This window comes from Aspergillus wentii (genome assembly GCF_001890725.1).
Source record: "Aspergillus wentii DTO 134E9 unplaced genomic scaffold ASPWEscaffold_3, whole genome shotgun sequence".
Classification (NCBI taxonomy): Eukaryota; Fungi; Ascomycota; class Eurotiomycetes; order Eurotiales; family Aspergillaceae; genus Aspergillus; species Aspergillus wentii.
The window spans coordinates 411402-426572 of NW_024467834.1; the positions used below are offsets into that span (position 1 = coordinate 411402).

Here is a 15171-nt window from a genome sequence, read left to right on the forward strand (position 1 = left end):
GGCGGTCATTACACACCACACCGGCATTTTCTACCGGCGGGCAAAGCAGCACATAACACCAGTCTTACCCAGGAACCATGTCGCTCCGATGAAACGGAAGAGGGCAACAACGGCGTTGGACCACAACAGGGCCTGGAAGAATCGGGAGGTTCGTTCGGTAGCAGAATTCTACGGCATGAGTGGTTAGCTGATGTCTACCAAAACGGGAACAATAAGAGATACTCACGGTAAATCCAAACTTGTCTACACCATCGCTGGTGATGCACACAGCCATGAGACCATTACTGAAGATCCAGAGGGTGACGAGACGGGTTCGGAAACTCTTGTACGAGTCATCCAAGCTCTTTTCCTCCACCTCCACAGGTGGGACGTATGGGGTCAGGGCACGCTTGACGGTTGCTTCAAACTGACTGTCGATATCAGCCTGAGGCTTGTCAATTTCCTCAATGACCGCATCCTTGCCGCTATCCTTGGTGGTCTTGGCAGATGGCAGGGCATCTGCCTTGTCAGATCCTTTGGTACCCCACGACACATCGTGCCAGTTGCTAAATGCATAGACGTTGAGAATGTTGATGTAGGACGACTGCACACCCATGTAGGCGGGGAACGAGGTGAACATGTGCCATGGGTCCAAGTACATGAAGGAAGCGACGAAGTAGAGACCGAAAGTGGCAGCAAGGGCGATAATAATGATACCAGCACCAGTAGACCCGAAGAAAGAGGCAAGGAATGGGCCAACACCGTCACTGGTATTGAAGTCCATGGGAGCGGAACCACTGAAGGCGCGTACAACCAAGTAAAGAGCATCCACCACGACGTACAGCTGGATGACACCAAAAACCACGAAAGAGACAAGGTACGAAAACTTTGATCCCTTGGGACGGTTACCGAGCGCAAGGATGAACTGAAGCAGCAAAAATCCGAGGTATGCATATTTGACAATAGTATTCACAATCGGGGTAGCCGTCACTCCGAATGGGAAACCAGTAAAGTCATTGTTCTTACTGGGGGTACCGACTAGGTCCATGATGACGGAAGTGGTAAGCCAGTAGGATGCTGTATCAGTGGTTAGAAAATGAAAAGTATCGACAAGTCTCGCGGACACTTACCTAAGGAAAACCAAGTGAGGAACGTGTTGAAAATGTTGTACAGCATTTGAATGTGCAAAAAGAACATGCGAATAATGTTATGCCCACTCTTGTACATACGACCAAAGTGCATGAGAGAATAGATACCGGCAGCGAACGAACCGTTCAACCAACGACGACGCTGAGAGATGAATTCGGGAGCACCCTCAGGCACGTCAGTTTCACCCTTGGAGGCCTTGACGTACGAAAGGTGCCATTTGGAACCAGCCTTGGCCACCAATTCGAAACACAAAATACGATCTTCGGCCAAGAACATGTTCTTCTTGAAAATGTTCATGCCCTCAATACCCTTCTTACCGAGCTGTTTCGAAAGGGTGTGGTCACCGTGGAAATATTGCTCGAGAGGTCGACCCATGATCGCGCGGAATCGGTAGGCGGAGAAAGCACCAGGCAACACACTGACATATCCAAATGAACTCTCGAGCGGTTTATCCAGGATGTTACTGATCTTGTACTCGAAGTTCTGGGCAGCGACCAAAGGGTTAATCAGATTTCTCCAACCCTTACCCAACATGGCGTGAATTTCACCACATGCACCTCCAAGATCCTTGTCGTTGTAGAAAGCCTCCCACAGAGCCAAAAGCGATTTGTGGCCTGGTTTGGTACCAGCATCAAGAAGGATACAAACTTCAGGGTTCAGAATGCGGCCAAACGCGTTGAAAAGCCATCTGTGAGAGTTGATCTTCTTGCTGTTCTTCTGCTTCAAGCAGAACATCATCTGGACGGGAGGAAGTGTGCTGGGGCCATCGTCGGTAGGTCGGATGAGCTGCTGGTTGGGAGTCACAGACAATTGAGTCGTGTATTCGAACTGCCACATGTTAGATCGTTTGCATACCAAAATGCGCCTTGGATTTGAAAACATACGATGTGAGCCACAGTCTCCTTTCCATCGACATCACGCTTCATGACACCATCCTGGTAAACACCAATTGTAGCAAGAACGTCCAGAACATCCTTGTCACAAGGATCGATACCATCGAAAACCAAGCACACCACAATCTTCTGCCACGCGGGACCACCCTTGTTCCAGAACTCGGATTTCTTGATGTTTACGATATCGCGGATATTTTGCATGGCACCGTGCAAAGTACGGGCTGTAAGCGTCTTGTCTTCGTTATAGTAGGTGATCGCGATAAGAAGCTCGGTGTGTCTGTTGTACATAGCGGGACGCAGGTTGTAACCATTGTGGAGGGTAAATTCGTTCGGATCACAAGTAGCAGCGGTATCTGTTGCCAGGGGAAAAAAATTAGTTCCTGATGGAATAGATATCTGCCAATTCTTGTTCAAGGGAATACCTACACCGCATGTGGGTAAATTCTTCGCTTCCACCCTCGAGATCATTTCTGTACTTGGCCTGGATGGCGTTCTGGATAGCACTGGGAACCGGGTAATCGACACTCAGAACCGAACCCTGAACCAGCTTGACCTTTCTGGTAGCATAACGTCGGAGATTTCCACCGCCGCCCATTCCTCCACCTCCTCCGCCTGCGGCGCCGCCGGGAGCCTGTCGCTGGCGCCACGCCTCAGTTGACGAAGTCTCACTTCGAGCATAGGGAGAAGCCACTCGACCGGGAACGCCAAATGCAGCTGCGGGATTTTCCCCCGATTGGCCCGAATAGACCGATCCGGAGGCACTGTAGGGATCATGGTATGCCGCATCAGGGGCATAGGTTTCCGTCAAACTGTATCCGGAGGCTGGTCGCTGGGGGGAAAGACCACGAGAGTTGGGGTCATCAAAAGGTCCACCGAAGGGTCCTGTGTGGTGAGAGAGCAATCCTGCTTGAACCTCTTCTTCTTCGCGTCCATACTAAGCAACCATAATATTAGAATCCATCAAATCCAAGCCATTCAAAATGGGGTTTCTCTCAAGAGACTAAACTCACGTTGGCGCTGGCATTAGGCATGTCATGAAGCCGGTGGCCCTCCTCGAAGCCGGGCGACTGCGGGCCCGAGCCTTGGTAGGCCATGGTGTAAGGGGATTATTAGATGTTTGAAACGCGAACGAAACTTGCAAGCTCAAGATAGAGAGAACAAGAGCAGGATAGGAACAGCAAGAGACTGCAGCCAAATGCAAGGACAAACGGGAAGGGGTATCAGGGAAACAAGGAGCAATGTGTCCACCGATCGGGAAGGTCAGACGCAACGATATGATGAATCGAGACAACCGCGAATCCAAGGGCTAACGGAACAAGCGAAGGGATAATTGGAAGCAGGAAAAGAAAAAATGATTAAAAGTATAGCAAAACTCGCGCGGGAGATATGCGGGCAGAGATAGAGCGTGGATCGAAAGCCGCCAGGGCTGAGAGGAGCCCGCGAGATTGAAGGTGAAAGGTGAAGGGAAAAAAAAAAAAAAAGCGCCAGGGGACAAACCCAGGACGGGTTTGCTGGGTGGGCAATTAAAGGGTCCGGTATGTACGGAGTATAGACAAAAAGAAGGGTTTCCCAAATAAAGATGGGAGGGGTGAAGATGAAAGGGGAGAAGGTGGATAGAAGAGTAGAGGAAGAGAAGGAGAAAAAAAAAATAAGGCGTGACACAGAAAGACAGCTAAACTATTCTTTCTTTTCCTACCTTTTGATCGTTCAGCCCCGTTTGGTTAGGGAGGAATTGCCTGCCCTGGCGTCTTTGACTGGCTTAGAGCGCTCTGGGACGGCGCCAGATGGCGAGAGCCTTTGGGTGGGTAATCGGATTCCTTACCAAGTTACCAGAAGTCTGGATTGGCGTATGTATGTATTGTACGGCTGGTAACATTGGTTTACAACGGTCTACCATCCATCTATCTATTCTTCTAAGCTAATCTTAGCCGTCGAGCAGGATTCGGACTAGATGATATAAGAAAAGCAGTTACCCAGCTCCTCGAGATACTCGATCCAGGCGAACGAAGAAGCCAACCGCGCGAATGGCACATTTCTTTGCTGCTGGTAGCATGCTGTCCCCCTTCATATTTGCAACCCCCCCGCCAAGGCGGTGTATGTATTAGACCCATGTAACCAGACAGACCCTGTATTGAACTCTCATGACCTTAATTCCTCCCACCTTTACTCTCCGTCTGTCAGTTGACATGGTTTCAACAAAAAAATCCATCGAAAATGATCTAATCTCCATTGAAGAATCAAACGATTCATGACCCTCAACTGTCAATGGTAATTTAATTTCCTTTTCTCTGACAGGGGGCGGTAATATGAAGGGGGTTTACGATGTATCTCTCAATTAACTTGGTTCAGGGTAACTTTACTGGGTAAAGCGCCAGGGTTCTCGCCCCCCTCTCTTGCAGGACCGCAGTGGCTCAGTTTTGTATGGGGAACGCTAATCGGAGAGGCTACAAGGTGTCTGGCTCCACTGCTGAAACACTCAAGAATTGGTTTAGATTGTATTGTATTACAGTTATTTACGGTATTTCAAATACATACACACCACCACTTTCACCTCACCAAGCTCATCTCATGCTTGAAGAACAACACATCTCCAGTCAGTCAGCTTCATGTAATGGTGTGATTTGATCATGAAGATCTACTGGCAGAGAAGCAATAATCCATCATGTTGCCCGGTGCAATGCTTGTTAGCTGCCGTCATTCCATATCCCTATCTAGCATACCGGGTGAAAGGCTCTGGCAACCGACTCGGTTCCCTGATTTGATGAGTTGATCAAATGGCAGTAAACAATAGAGTAAACTTTTTTTTTGCGAAGATACATATTACATACCGCCATATGTCGAGTCACGCCTAAGCCTCAAACTAGTGCAATGTGCCCTTTTTCATCTGCATTTATGTCTATAATCGAAGACTCAATCCAGTCACCAACTGCAGTGAGAGGCAATTATTGAAGTACTGATGATGAATCATGTGTATGCATGTATTTAAATTACAGATTAAGGGGTCCAGGGTCTGGGGGCAATCCACCAATCCCCTAAATAATGGAGAGGCACCAACTCCAAAACCCAACCAAATATAGCCCAGTGGAGAGGGTCAGACATTCCCCCCCAAGACACCGTGGCTACCGGCCGTTGGTCAGCCAGGCGCCACAACAGAAACTAGTCGGAAATCCTTAAACATATCTGATATTCCATGGAAACAATGCTTTGGGTCCGTGTGGGGCTGTTACTGCTTTGGGATGTTACTATTGGCTCATCTGGGCAGCCCGCTATTATTCATCGGCCAGTGGTCGCCCACCACTTACCTTAACAACGAAGACTTGTGACAGATCACTGCCACAGCAAGCTAGGCCTGTCTCCTGCTATTCTTAGATCTGTTGGTAATAGACACCGTATCCTGCACAAAATACGACTCTTGGCGAATATCAGACTGGTTGGATCCTGCAGTAAGCACTGTAAACTCCCAAGTACCGACTGTATTATCAAAGTTAATCAACACTTCTCACTCAGTCTTTGTAAGAGCAGAGTAAAGAATTCAAAAATACTCTGATCGGCTGTGGTTCAACGGCGATCTCCGTACACGGTGCCTTTTGCACTTTCCTATTCAGGCTGCGCATCCATTCCATGATACTGTCCCTATTGTGTACTTTCATCTATTATTCAGTACGATTGTGGTCGGGTACTTCTCCTTTGCTAACTCCATTATGGGCCCTGCTACATCATATATAGGGATCTTCGAGGTAGCTTCAGGTTTCGGACAATAAACGGAGGATCATCACACGCTTGCAATTAGTGAGGATCTAGCGACTTCTAAATAAACATTAAGATACTCTACACAGGAGCACTCTACGGTATAATCTTAGAAAATAAATATTTGCTTCCCATACAGCATATGTACAAACCCTTCAGCGCCACTGGCGTTGTCAAGTGGCAGAAACGGGAAATATTCTGGAAACGGTACCGAGTGTGCAAGAATCAGGCACTCATGCAGTCTCAAGAACATCTGAATTAATTGGAAGAACTGCATACGAACGAACCATGGGGGATTTCCATGTGCTTTTACCATAGGTGCTCTCCATGACCACGTACTCCAACTGTGGGATATTCAACCCGTGGTCGATGCACCGGAGCATCCGAAATCTCGGAGAAATATCGAATTTGAGCAGGTGGATGGAAAAAGGGTGGTGCATGAATCAGAGACAATAAAGGGCTAAAGACAATACAGCTGGTTAATGATTGATGGGAATACTATTTCAAGACAGCTACATAGTACCCTAATTGCTGATCATGATGCGATGTGGATATGTCAGTCTCGGGATCCATTCTGGAGATGGAAACCGTTGCAGCCATGCACCGCTCCAGTACACCATGAATAGAAACTTCAGGCGGCGAGCTGGAGTCTGAAAATACAGCTCAGTGCCTAATGCGAGCTAATAATGTCAGCCCTGTGTAGAGTGTTGTGGCTGACTTTTGATGGTGTCTTAGACATGAGCTCCACTGTCAGTTGGAACGGTTGTGCATGTATCGACTATCGAGGCGATAAGGCGACTTCTGTCATGCTCAATCCACTTTCTTAGCTTCAATACTATTTTATTGCTGTATAACAATTCTCAATCATCATTGGGTGACTTGATTATGCTATGTAAGCAGTTTACGAGTTGATAGTAACTGGCGGAGTAATCTGCAGCTGTGCTACTTATATATATTCCTTTCCGTCGTTGTCCATAGGGATCTTCAACAATGATAATCAGATAATCTCAATGATACCAGACTAGTTCATGTCATATCATAACTCATACTACCAATAATGCATATAGACCGTTTGTTTGTGGAGAAATTAATCTATTATTCCGTAGAACATGGGGTTCAAAGTACTTACGTATGATGGACTACGTATAGGGGGTACGGTTACAGTGCATTTATCGACTCTCCGAAGTACTCAAAAAGTACCAAGTAGGCTATCCAGGGGTATCTTCCACTGCAGCAAGAAGACTGGGTTTGCCTGGTATATTTATTTCCGATAAATCTGACCTTTGGGGCGCACTCCGTATGCACCAATGTAGCCCTGCGCCGATAATGTGGACGACGCAGGAACAGCCCAGCCCCTCCGACCCCTCCAGTCAGCCAGACAGCCCGACCAGATATCGAGTAACTACGAGATGGACAGATGCCAGAGTCCAGACAGAGCAGCGCAATTATGTGCATAAGGTCTAATCCGATGGACCAATTCTTCGACCACGTCTGTGTGACTGGCCAAGGACGCAATGATGCTCCCTGCGCTGGTGGAGCGAAAATCCAGTTTAATTTCAACTCCCCATCCTGGATCCTTCGGCCGTGCCTGAGGCTGGCAATGGCGTCATCTGATTGGCCGAGCGGGCCTGGCGTAATCTCCCGACGAGCCAACGTGGGATGGTCTAGACTAGGAATACAACGACACGGCCTGGAGAGATATACACACACGGGCAAGATGGATTCATCGTCAATGGAGGATGAGAGGCTGGTGTTGGCGGTTGAGACATCATGCAAGGATGATAGACAGGCGTCGTATGTCGTACAGTGGCGCTGGGTCAGGGGGACCAGGAACAAAGAAGTGTGCGCAAGATTGGCAGAGGAGGGTGATTCTCCTGCATATGGGCAGTGTATACTGGGTAGGACAAGAAGAGGAGATAGAGCAGCCTTCCAGTTGTCTGGACGGTTGCACTGGATAACTTGCACTCTATAAAGAAACCCATCAACCAACAACATTATTCTCATCAATGTTCTTTTAATATCCTCATTCAACTCTACAGTGTAGACTGTAGAGTACTACAGGTCTACAGCCTAAGGCACCATATCATCCGTGGCAATAGCCACGTGCGTCGCTGTAACCCTCCACATCCGAAGCGAAAGTCTCCCTCTGTACTTCGCCCACCCTCCTCTCCTCTCCGTCCGTCTCCTCTTTCTTCCTTCTCTCTTTTCCCCTTCTGGTCTTGTTTCTGTCTTTATTTCTTCTCTCTTTCTTTGATTCTGTTTCTTCGTTTTTCTCGTCTTCTTCCCCTCCCCTCTTCCTCGATCCTCTCCCGTCTTTGCGCTGTTATCTCTATCTAGACACTGACGCGTGTCTCCCGACGTCAATATCCCCTAAAGGAGCCTATTGGTGCTGGGCTCGGCGCCGGCAAAATATTCGACGATTCCAGCCAGCAGCGTTTCTTCTTTCCTCCACCCTCACGACCTTTTTAATACTATGACCGTCGTTGCCCATCTTTTCCGGTCTCAGTTCATCCTCAACTTCTTCCGCTCGTTTCCGTAAAAGACCGCCTTGGTTTTTGTTGCTTTTTATGACCCAATATTGATCGCTCACGACTTGACGTCCGGCTGAGCATCCCACACTCTTTTCAATCACTGTACACTCTTTTACGCCGTTGACCGGCCTGCCGCTCTTTCGACACTATTACCATCGCTTCTTTTGATTTACGACGTACCTGAATCATCTCCCCATCTTTCCCCCCACGATATCGACTCACAATTACCATCATGTCTTTCGATTCATCCTCCTCTTCTTTACCCGATGGTATGGTTCTCGCCCATCCCCCAGTGTGTCAACTGGATTCACTGACAATCCCTTCAGACTTCCTTCCTCACTCCTCCGTCTTCAAACGATGCGTGCAATGCGACCAGTCGGCACCCCAGTGTCCCACTTGTGATGAGGGCTACATATGTACGATGATCAGTCAGTCATGCAATCAGTGTGCGACGACAAAATGCGTTCAAACGTCTTCCAGTAGCAGCTCATCCCCGAAGGATAACTCGCCCGCAGGAGGTAGCAATGCGGGCGCTATTGCTGGAGGTGTTATCGGTGGTCTCGCCTTTATTGGAATCATTACTTTCCTAGTATGGTGGTTCTTCGTTCGGAAGAAGCGCAATGAACAGGAAAGCGCCATGGGACAAGAGAAACAGAGTTCATTCGCAGAGCGAGCATCGGCGAGAAAGTCCACCAACTCCATCGCTTCTACTGTCTTGACCCGCGCTTCCAATGTGATCCAGATCGCCTACATTCCCGGAGTCACAAACCGATCTCCACCAGAAACCCCAGGCTCGCTCGTGCCGCCTGTTCCTCCTCTCCCTGGTGCTGCCCCCGATCAGCATTTCTTCATGCCTGGTGACCTGCGTGACTCTTCTTGGACCGACATGACAAACGAACGGCGCAGTGTTGCTCCTAGCTTGCGTAGCAGTGTGGCTACCACAATCTATCGCAACAACGCTATTGTCAGCCCCATGCCCGCCCAACAAGTCATGCGCACCCGAGCCGCCGTGGTCAGCATCCATGGCCAAAACCCTGAGGATACAGCAACCGCTATGGTGACACCATCAGATGCACCCGCTGTTCCCGCTATCACAAATGCCCAGCTCGCCAAGGCTGGTGTTCCCGAAAAGCACAATGGTAGCTCCATTGTGGCGCGTGGTGTGATGGCAAAACCGGTGATGGTAAAGTCTGGATCGATCAAGAAGATCAACAAAACCGCACCTACCCCAACCGTTCAACCCATCGAGGAGCAATCCGAATCGAGCAACTCTAGTGCCGCTGCATCCCGCGCCCCTAGCAAGCACGAAGTCGAGCAGGGAACTTCTGGTTTCGATGAAAGCTCGGACGAAGAGGATGAAGCTGGCCCGTCCAAGCAAACCAAGACCCCAGCCATCGTTGAAGATTCAACAGCCGTCACACAAAGCCCCTTCAAGGACCAACCGACACCACCCGAGACCGACAACAACCGACTGTCCTACCTTTCCGAAACAAACGATGGGACTAGATCAAACCGAAGCAGCAAGCTGCCTCCGAGAGGCGAAAGCCCCTTTTCAGACGCAAATGAAGTGAAATAAACGCACTCGGTTCTCTTTTCTTTTCCTCTTGTTTCTCGTCCATATTGAATAACCACCATCCCCTGGTTGTTTCAATGGACTGGTCGGTCTTGTTTGTTTTTGGTGTGCGGGTTTGGCGCAAAACGGGATTGAGAGTCGGTCCTCTCCCACTTGGATATTCTATTTCCCCTCTGCGATTTTTGGAATTATCTTTTTTCTGTATTTATGAACTATGCTTCTTGGATTTTGGATCTGATTGGATACGTTTAGTCAGGATCATCCCCCTTTTTTTACACCCCCAACGTCATCATGTGTGGTCTGTACAGCGATTTACATAACATGATCTTCTTTTTGTTTACCCTCTTGAATCGACAGTCAATTGACTTTTGATTTACCTTGTTCATTCCCCTGTCTATATTGTTTAGAGAACACCATTCAATTGATATGAATAAAAAAGCCAAGAATCCACATCCACATCCATACTGATGAAGCTTACATATGCAAGGAAAAAAATCTCCGCCCTGTCAGCAGTTAAAAAACTGTAAGAATCAAAATCGAAAGGAATTAGCCTTGTGCTATGAATAGATTAAAGTAATAACATTCTTTGAAAATGAGGGGCGGTTGGTATCTCATTGCCGTCTCACCTAAGACATGTATATAATTGTCACAAAGAACTTGGAACGTCATCTGATCACTCAGAGACAGGATAGTAGTCTGATTTTCCCGCTTCCTCCCCCCTTTGTTCTTATTACACTCAGGACCCCGGATATATATATTTAGCTATATATAAACCGTGTTTCGGGGCAACCCTAAATAAGCAAGTGCTACGAGTGTATCATGCAAGAGCAGCCATAATTCGTGGGTATCTACAGTCTAGCGATCAACACACGACAGATAGATAAAGAAAAATAAAACAATAAAGAAAAACATCAGAAAGAAGACCAAAAATTCCTAGCTCTCCTCAAGGGCCATGCCTTTTCCAATCTTACGAATAAGAGCCCGTTTGAGGAATGCCTCACGGGCCAAACCTCGTGTATGACGTGACCATGTATCGACTCCAATGACGCCCTTGACAAGAGCGACTTGCAAGGCGTAGATCGCCTGTTGGATTCCATTTTCCTCTGCGACGAGATCGTACAGCTGCTTTCCCACGACTGTGGGGGCGACGAGGACCTCGTCGATTGGGGGTAGCCCGGTTGGTGTTACCTCCATGGTGGAAGAACCAGGGGCTGGCGAGGAGATTCGTGCCTGTGCATCTGCGATGACGCCGTCGGCTCGGTGAAGTGATTGTTGAAGGACGGAAGAGTTGGACTGGAGTGTTGAATTGAGGGTGTTCAGTGAGGAAATTTCGCCTTGTAGTGTAGCTACGGTTGCATGAAGTGACTGAGACTGTGAAAGAAGAGATTGAGCTGCAGCCTCGGATTGAGATACGTTGGACTGTAAAGTCTCAGCGAGTGTCTTGGAGACAGCATGCAGCAGCGCATATTTCTCTGGGTTGGGTGGAATAGGCGGCGCGGGACCTGATGGCGCAAAAGAGGGAAGTTCAAGCTCGAAGGGTGAGGTTAGGAGATCCGGCGCATTGGTCTTGGGTGCCGGCACTGGCTGTGCATTTGGTACCGCTTGCTGAGACTGATGGTGCTGCAGTTGCTGAGGAACTTGCTGTGCCTGATGCGGTATTTGTTGATGTTGACTCGGTGCTTGCTGAATTCCCGAATAGTGCCTCGGGATTTGTTGAAACGGCAAACCTTGAGGAGGCTGGTGGGGAGGTCCTTGAGGAACATTCTGCGGCAAAGGGGTCCCTGGTGTATCACTACTTCCTTGAGGATAAGCTGGTCCTGGTGGATAAGTCGGAACTGGCTGTGCTGTATGTTGCTGTGGTTGGACTGCCTGGTATGGACCCCTTGTTCCATCTAAACTACCTATCCTCGCTGGGGGGTATTGCGAAGCCCTATCCGCGGGGACACCGGCATTTGCGTGTGGCTGGAAAGAAAGCCGTCTTGGGTCATGCTCTTTTGGCGGCAACGGAGGCAGTAGAGGAGGGGAATCGTATCGTCCCGATGGAGGAGTGTGCTGTCCAGCAGAAACCATTTGCCCCGGCTTCGGTGGAGGCTGTGGTGGCGTCTGAGCTGTCGGCTGGGGTGGAGCGACACCCTGAGCCACCGAGGGACTGGCCACTCGAGGCCCCAATTCCGGAGGTAATGGAGGACGAGGCGGAGGCGCTTGCATCTGATTAGGTTGCGGAGGGGTCTGCATTGGCTGTTGCTTGGCCCTGACCGGCGGTTCCTTTGCGAAAACCTCTCGAAGAATGTATAGGAAATCGACGATTGTTGATCTCTGCAAGATCATATCATTGTCAGCGGATAAAAATAATCTACGGTGAATATCACTGGAAAGGCCACTCACATCCCATGCTTCAGCCCAATGGGCTAAGTAGTGATGATATACCCTCCCCTCCAACGTCACATGTTGTCCAACTCTGACAGCCATATCCTGCGTCGGGGTCACATAGACGATTGGGGGTTCGCGAGGGTAGGTACTTGGTATCCATAGTGCTATTGGGAACTTGTAGATCGTGCCGCGAAAGGAAACAGGTAAAGTACCCGTTATATGGAGGAGGAGGGCAGAGAACCCAGTTTCGAAGGCTGTAGAGGAGTTGAGATCTGGTCAGTATAGGCAAATAAAACTAGCTAGTAGGCACCATGGGCAAAACAATCGCCATTGCGAGAAAAGTTCCACTCACTGTAGACATCGGTTCGCGGGGACAGGGATGGGTATTGAGCAAGTGCACTTGCGACATCGTAGTAGGTCCGATTGGGGTCCTGGTACGTTTGGTTGGGATCATAATGGTCCTATCGCAGCTGAGAGTTAGCCAAGAGCTCCCTAACAATACGTCTGGGATATGCTACCCTGGTCAGGATGCCATAGAGCCAGTTGAGCGTCCTCTGCGGCACGGCAGCCATGTCGAGAGAGCTGGTGCAGGAAGAGCAGCATGGTGGGTTGGTGGTCGAGTGTCGCCGGCATGGAAGCTCCGCACCGCCTGGACTTCCCCGCAATGGATTCTTGGCCACCGCTATAGTTCAGGCAGTTTAAGTATAGAAGCATCATGTTGTGCGTGATTTAATTAAGAACATGTATAATAATTGAATGTATGTTGATGGCACTAAATGTAATAGATAAAATGTAGTTGAATAGTTATCAGACAGAATAGAAGATTATGTTTATGATAGCAGGAACAATATATTATTGCTGGGATAATACAAGCCTTATCTTGAAAACCAGAAAAGGACACAATAGTCATGACTCTAAATGATCGATTGTAGCTCGAAAGCGTTGGCATTGTATTGTTTTGAATAAAGATTAAATGCTATTCGATTGCTCTATGGCAAACGTGAAACTGTATAGAAACAAACTCGAAGTCGAGATGAGAAAACAACAAAAATAAATGGTATCAGAATGAAAAAGAGAAACCCCCAAGCGCTACCTTTGGTAGAAGCCAAAGCCTTTACAAACTCAACCCCCACGTAGTCATTCCCCAGCTCACATATAGAAGCTTCAAACCTCGGGATACAAGTCCTTCCTGTAGCTATGAACAGAAATGTCATGCTCCACAGAGATCCCGTACCCACATTCCAGATCTTCTTGTTGCCTTGTGGAATCGGCATAGCAAACTGTGTTTGGGGTCTTGAGAGGAGAAGGTATGGATATCTGCTTGCTCCTTGTAGTGTTGGTGTTCGTAGTGGTGGTATTGTTGTTTCCGAATGACAGCGCCTGCCAGAAACTGCGGTGCTGTGGAAGACCCGCTGTATTGTTTGGGTGATCAAGAGTGGTTCCTGCCCAGATGGAAGAGAGTGGAAGAGAGATAGTGACGAGGGTCAAGACATTGGAAGACAACTCGGGAACTGTGACAGCGTATTGGAGAATCGAGAATAATGCTGAGAAGGGTTAGCACACTGCATCTAGCGTTCAATGAAGGCACATACCTGGAATGACCATAGTTTGGCAGCCCATGACAAATATAACCTTCATCGGTCCAAATTCTCTCACCCCAAGCCTGTGTCGTAGCTTGATAGCAAAGCCCAGTTTAGCGACGAAGATTGTGCAGAAGAAGCAGATGCTGATGGTCGAGACAATGTTGGTCGAGCTCTCCAACCATTGGATAGAGACGATCGTGGTCGCATTCATGATGCGCATCGAGTTTTCGATCATGTAGGCCATACGAAACCCAATTGGGACCAGGGCAACAATCACCGACACGAACAGAAGTAGATGTCGGTACCGGCGTCGAAATGTGGCACAGACAACCTGGACTTGGAGAACCAAGGAAACATGCACACAGATGAATAAAATAGTAGTAAAGACAGTTGAGATGACGGAGTTTGCATAGGCAGACTGGGGCACTCTGGAGTAGTCGAGTGAAAAGACAGCGTATACTCTGAGGAACTCGGTCGTGAAGTAGAGACTCTGGGAGACCAAGCGGCCGATGTTGATGGCCAAAGCGAAGCTGTTCAGATAGAACACAGCAGAGCCACGCTTCTCGGACCTCGTCAAGAGTAAAAGAATGATAAGAAGCACAACTGAAGCCCCGAGTTGCGCGCCATAGTTGATGCAAATCCGGATACAGTATTGCAAGAGCGCATCGATCGCCGCGAGGGTCACTTCAAATGGAGTGCCATCGTCAGTATGTAGAGTAAAGCTCTGGGTAAATGGATCAAACTTTGGAGCCATGATGTTGACTCGATGATACAAAGGCTTTGACGAATTGGTGGCCTGTGCAAGAGCTGGTGATAGTCGATTTGGATGAGAGAACGGTTACTCTTCGTGGATGGGATCAGGAAGAAGACAGCCAGTTCAAGAAGATTTGTAGAAGGTCTTGAAGCAAGATGTAGAGAACATCAAGGAGAAGGGGAAGGAGAGTTCCCTCAAACCGCGGTGACTGTCTGGCTGTTGAGGCATGGTGATGTCTTCGAAATGTCGTGGAACACCCGAAACAAACAATATATCGATTGAGCAGCACGAAGTATGACAATACGAAGAATGAGATGGAGTGGAGACTCGATTGAAACAAGAGAGTTCACATTTCCTTTGTTCGAGATTTTCGTTGAAAAGAGGTGCAGAATCGTGGTTCTGGGTGGTGGGTTGAGGACAATATTAAGACGGAGAGGAGAACAATATCAAGACGGGAAGACAAAGACACCGTCGATCGCCCGCTGCAAACGGGTCAATGCTTGCCACTGTTATTGTCAACGGTTTAATTGCTCAGGAAGTGAATTAATTCTAGAATGCAATTCTTCAGGCAATTCCGATTCGAAACTGTTGT

General features: G+C 48.4%; 4 protein-coding genes across 4 annotated transcripts; 1 reads left to right on the forward strand and 3 right to left on the reverse strand.

Annotated features, from left to right (window-relative positions):
* Positions 1-12: 12 nt before the first annotated feature.
* chsG (chitin synthase class III) lies at positions 13-3357 on the reverse strand. The gene is made up of 6 exons (XM_040835378.1): positions 3032-3357; positions 2448-2955; positions 2013-2374; positions 1110-1956; positions 227-1056; positions 13-168 (listed from the first exon to the last, which is right to left on the reverse strand). The coding sequence occupies exons 1-6, from the start codon at positions 3113-3115 to the stop codon at positions 31-33; spliced, it is 2769 nt and encodes a 922-aa protein (XP_040690129.1). The 5' UTR covers positions 3116-3357; the 3' UTR covers positions 13-30.
* A 5300-nt stretch (positions 3358-8657) lies between these two features.
* ASPWEDRAFT_73746 (uncharacterized protein) lies at positions 8658-9869 on the forward strand (the record flags this gene model as incomplete). Its single annotated transcript, XM_040839375.1, has 1 exon — positions 8658-9869. A coding segment is annotated over one exon (1212 nt), but the record flags the coding sequence as incomplete, so codon positions are not given.
* Positions 9870-10805: 936 nt separating this feature from the next.
* ASPWEDRAFT_49947 (putative endosomal sorting complex protein TSG101) lies at positions 10806-12814 on the reverse strand (the record flags this gene model as incomplete). The annotated part of the gene is made up of 4 exons (XM_040837351.1): positions 10806-12188; positions 12258-12496; positions 12595-12703; positions 12761-12814. 4 exons carry the CDS (start codon positions 12812-12814, stop codon positions 10806-10808), a joined length of 1785 nt encoding a protein of 594 aa, XP_040690131.1.
* A 592-nt stretch (positions 12815-13406) lies between these two features.
* On the reverse strand, positions 13407-14579 carry preB (alpha-factor pheromone receptor STE2; the record flags this gene model as incomplete). Its single annotated transcript, XM_040828031.1, has 2 exons — positions 13407-13786; positions 13835-14579. 2 exons carry the CDS (start codon positions 14577-14579, stop codon positions 13407-13409), a joined length of 1125 nt encoding a protein of 374 aa, XP_040690132.1.
* Positions 14580-15171: the final 592 nt, after the last annotated feature.

Excerpts from the sequence above, each read along its gene's own strand:
- chsG (XM_040835378.1), bottom strand. The coding sequence starts at position 3,115 with ATGGCCTACCAAGGCTCGGGCCCGCAGTCGCCCGGCTTCGAGGAGGGC. Across the intron at positions 2,375-2,447 it reads AGAATTTACCCACATGCGGT|ATACCGCTGCTACTTGTGAT; the intron begins GTAGGTATTCCC and ends CCCTGGCAACAG. Across the intron at positions 169-226 it reads TAGACAAGTTTGGATTTACC|AATTCTGCTACCGAACGAAC; the intron begins GTGAGTATCTCT and ends CTCATGCCGTAG.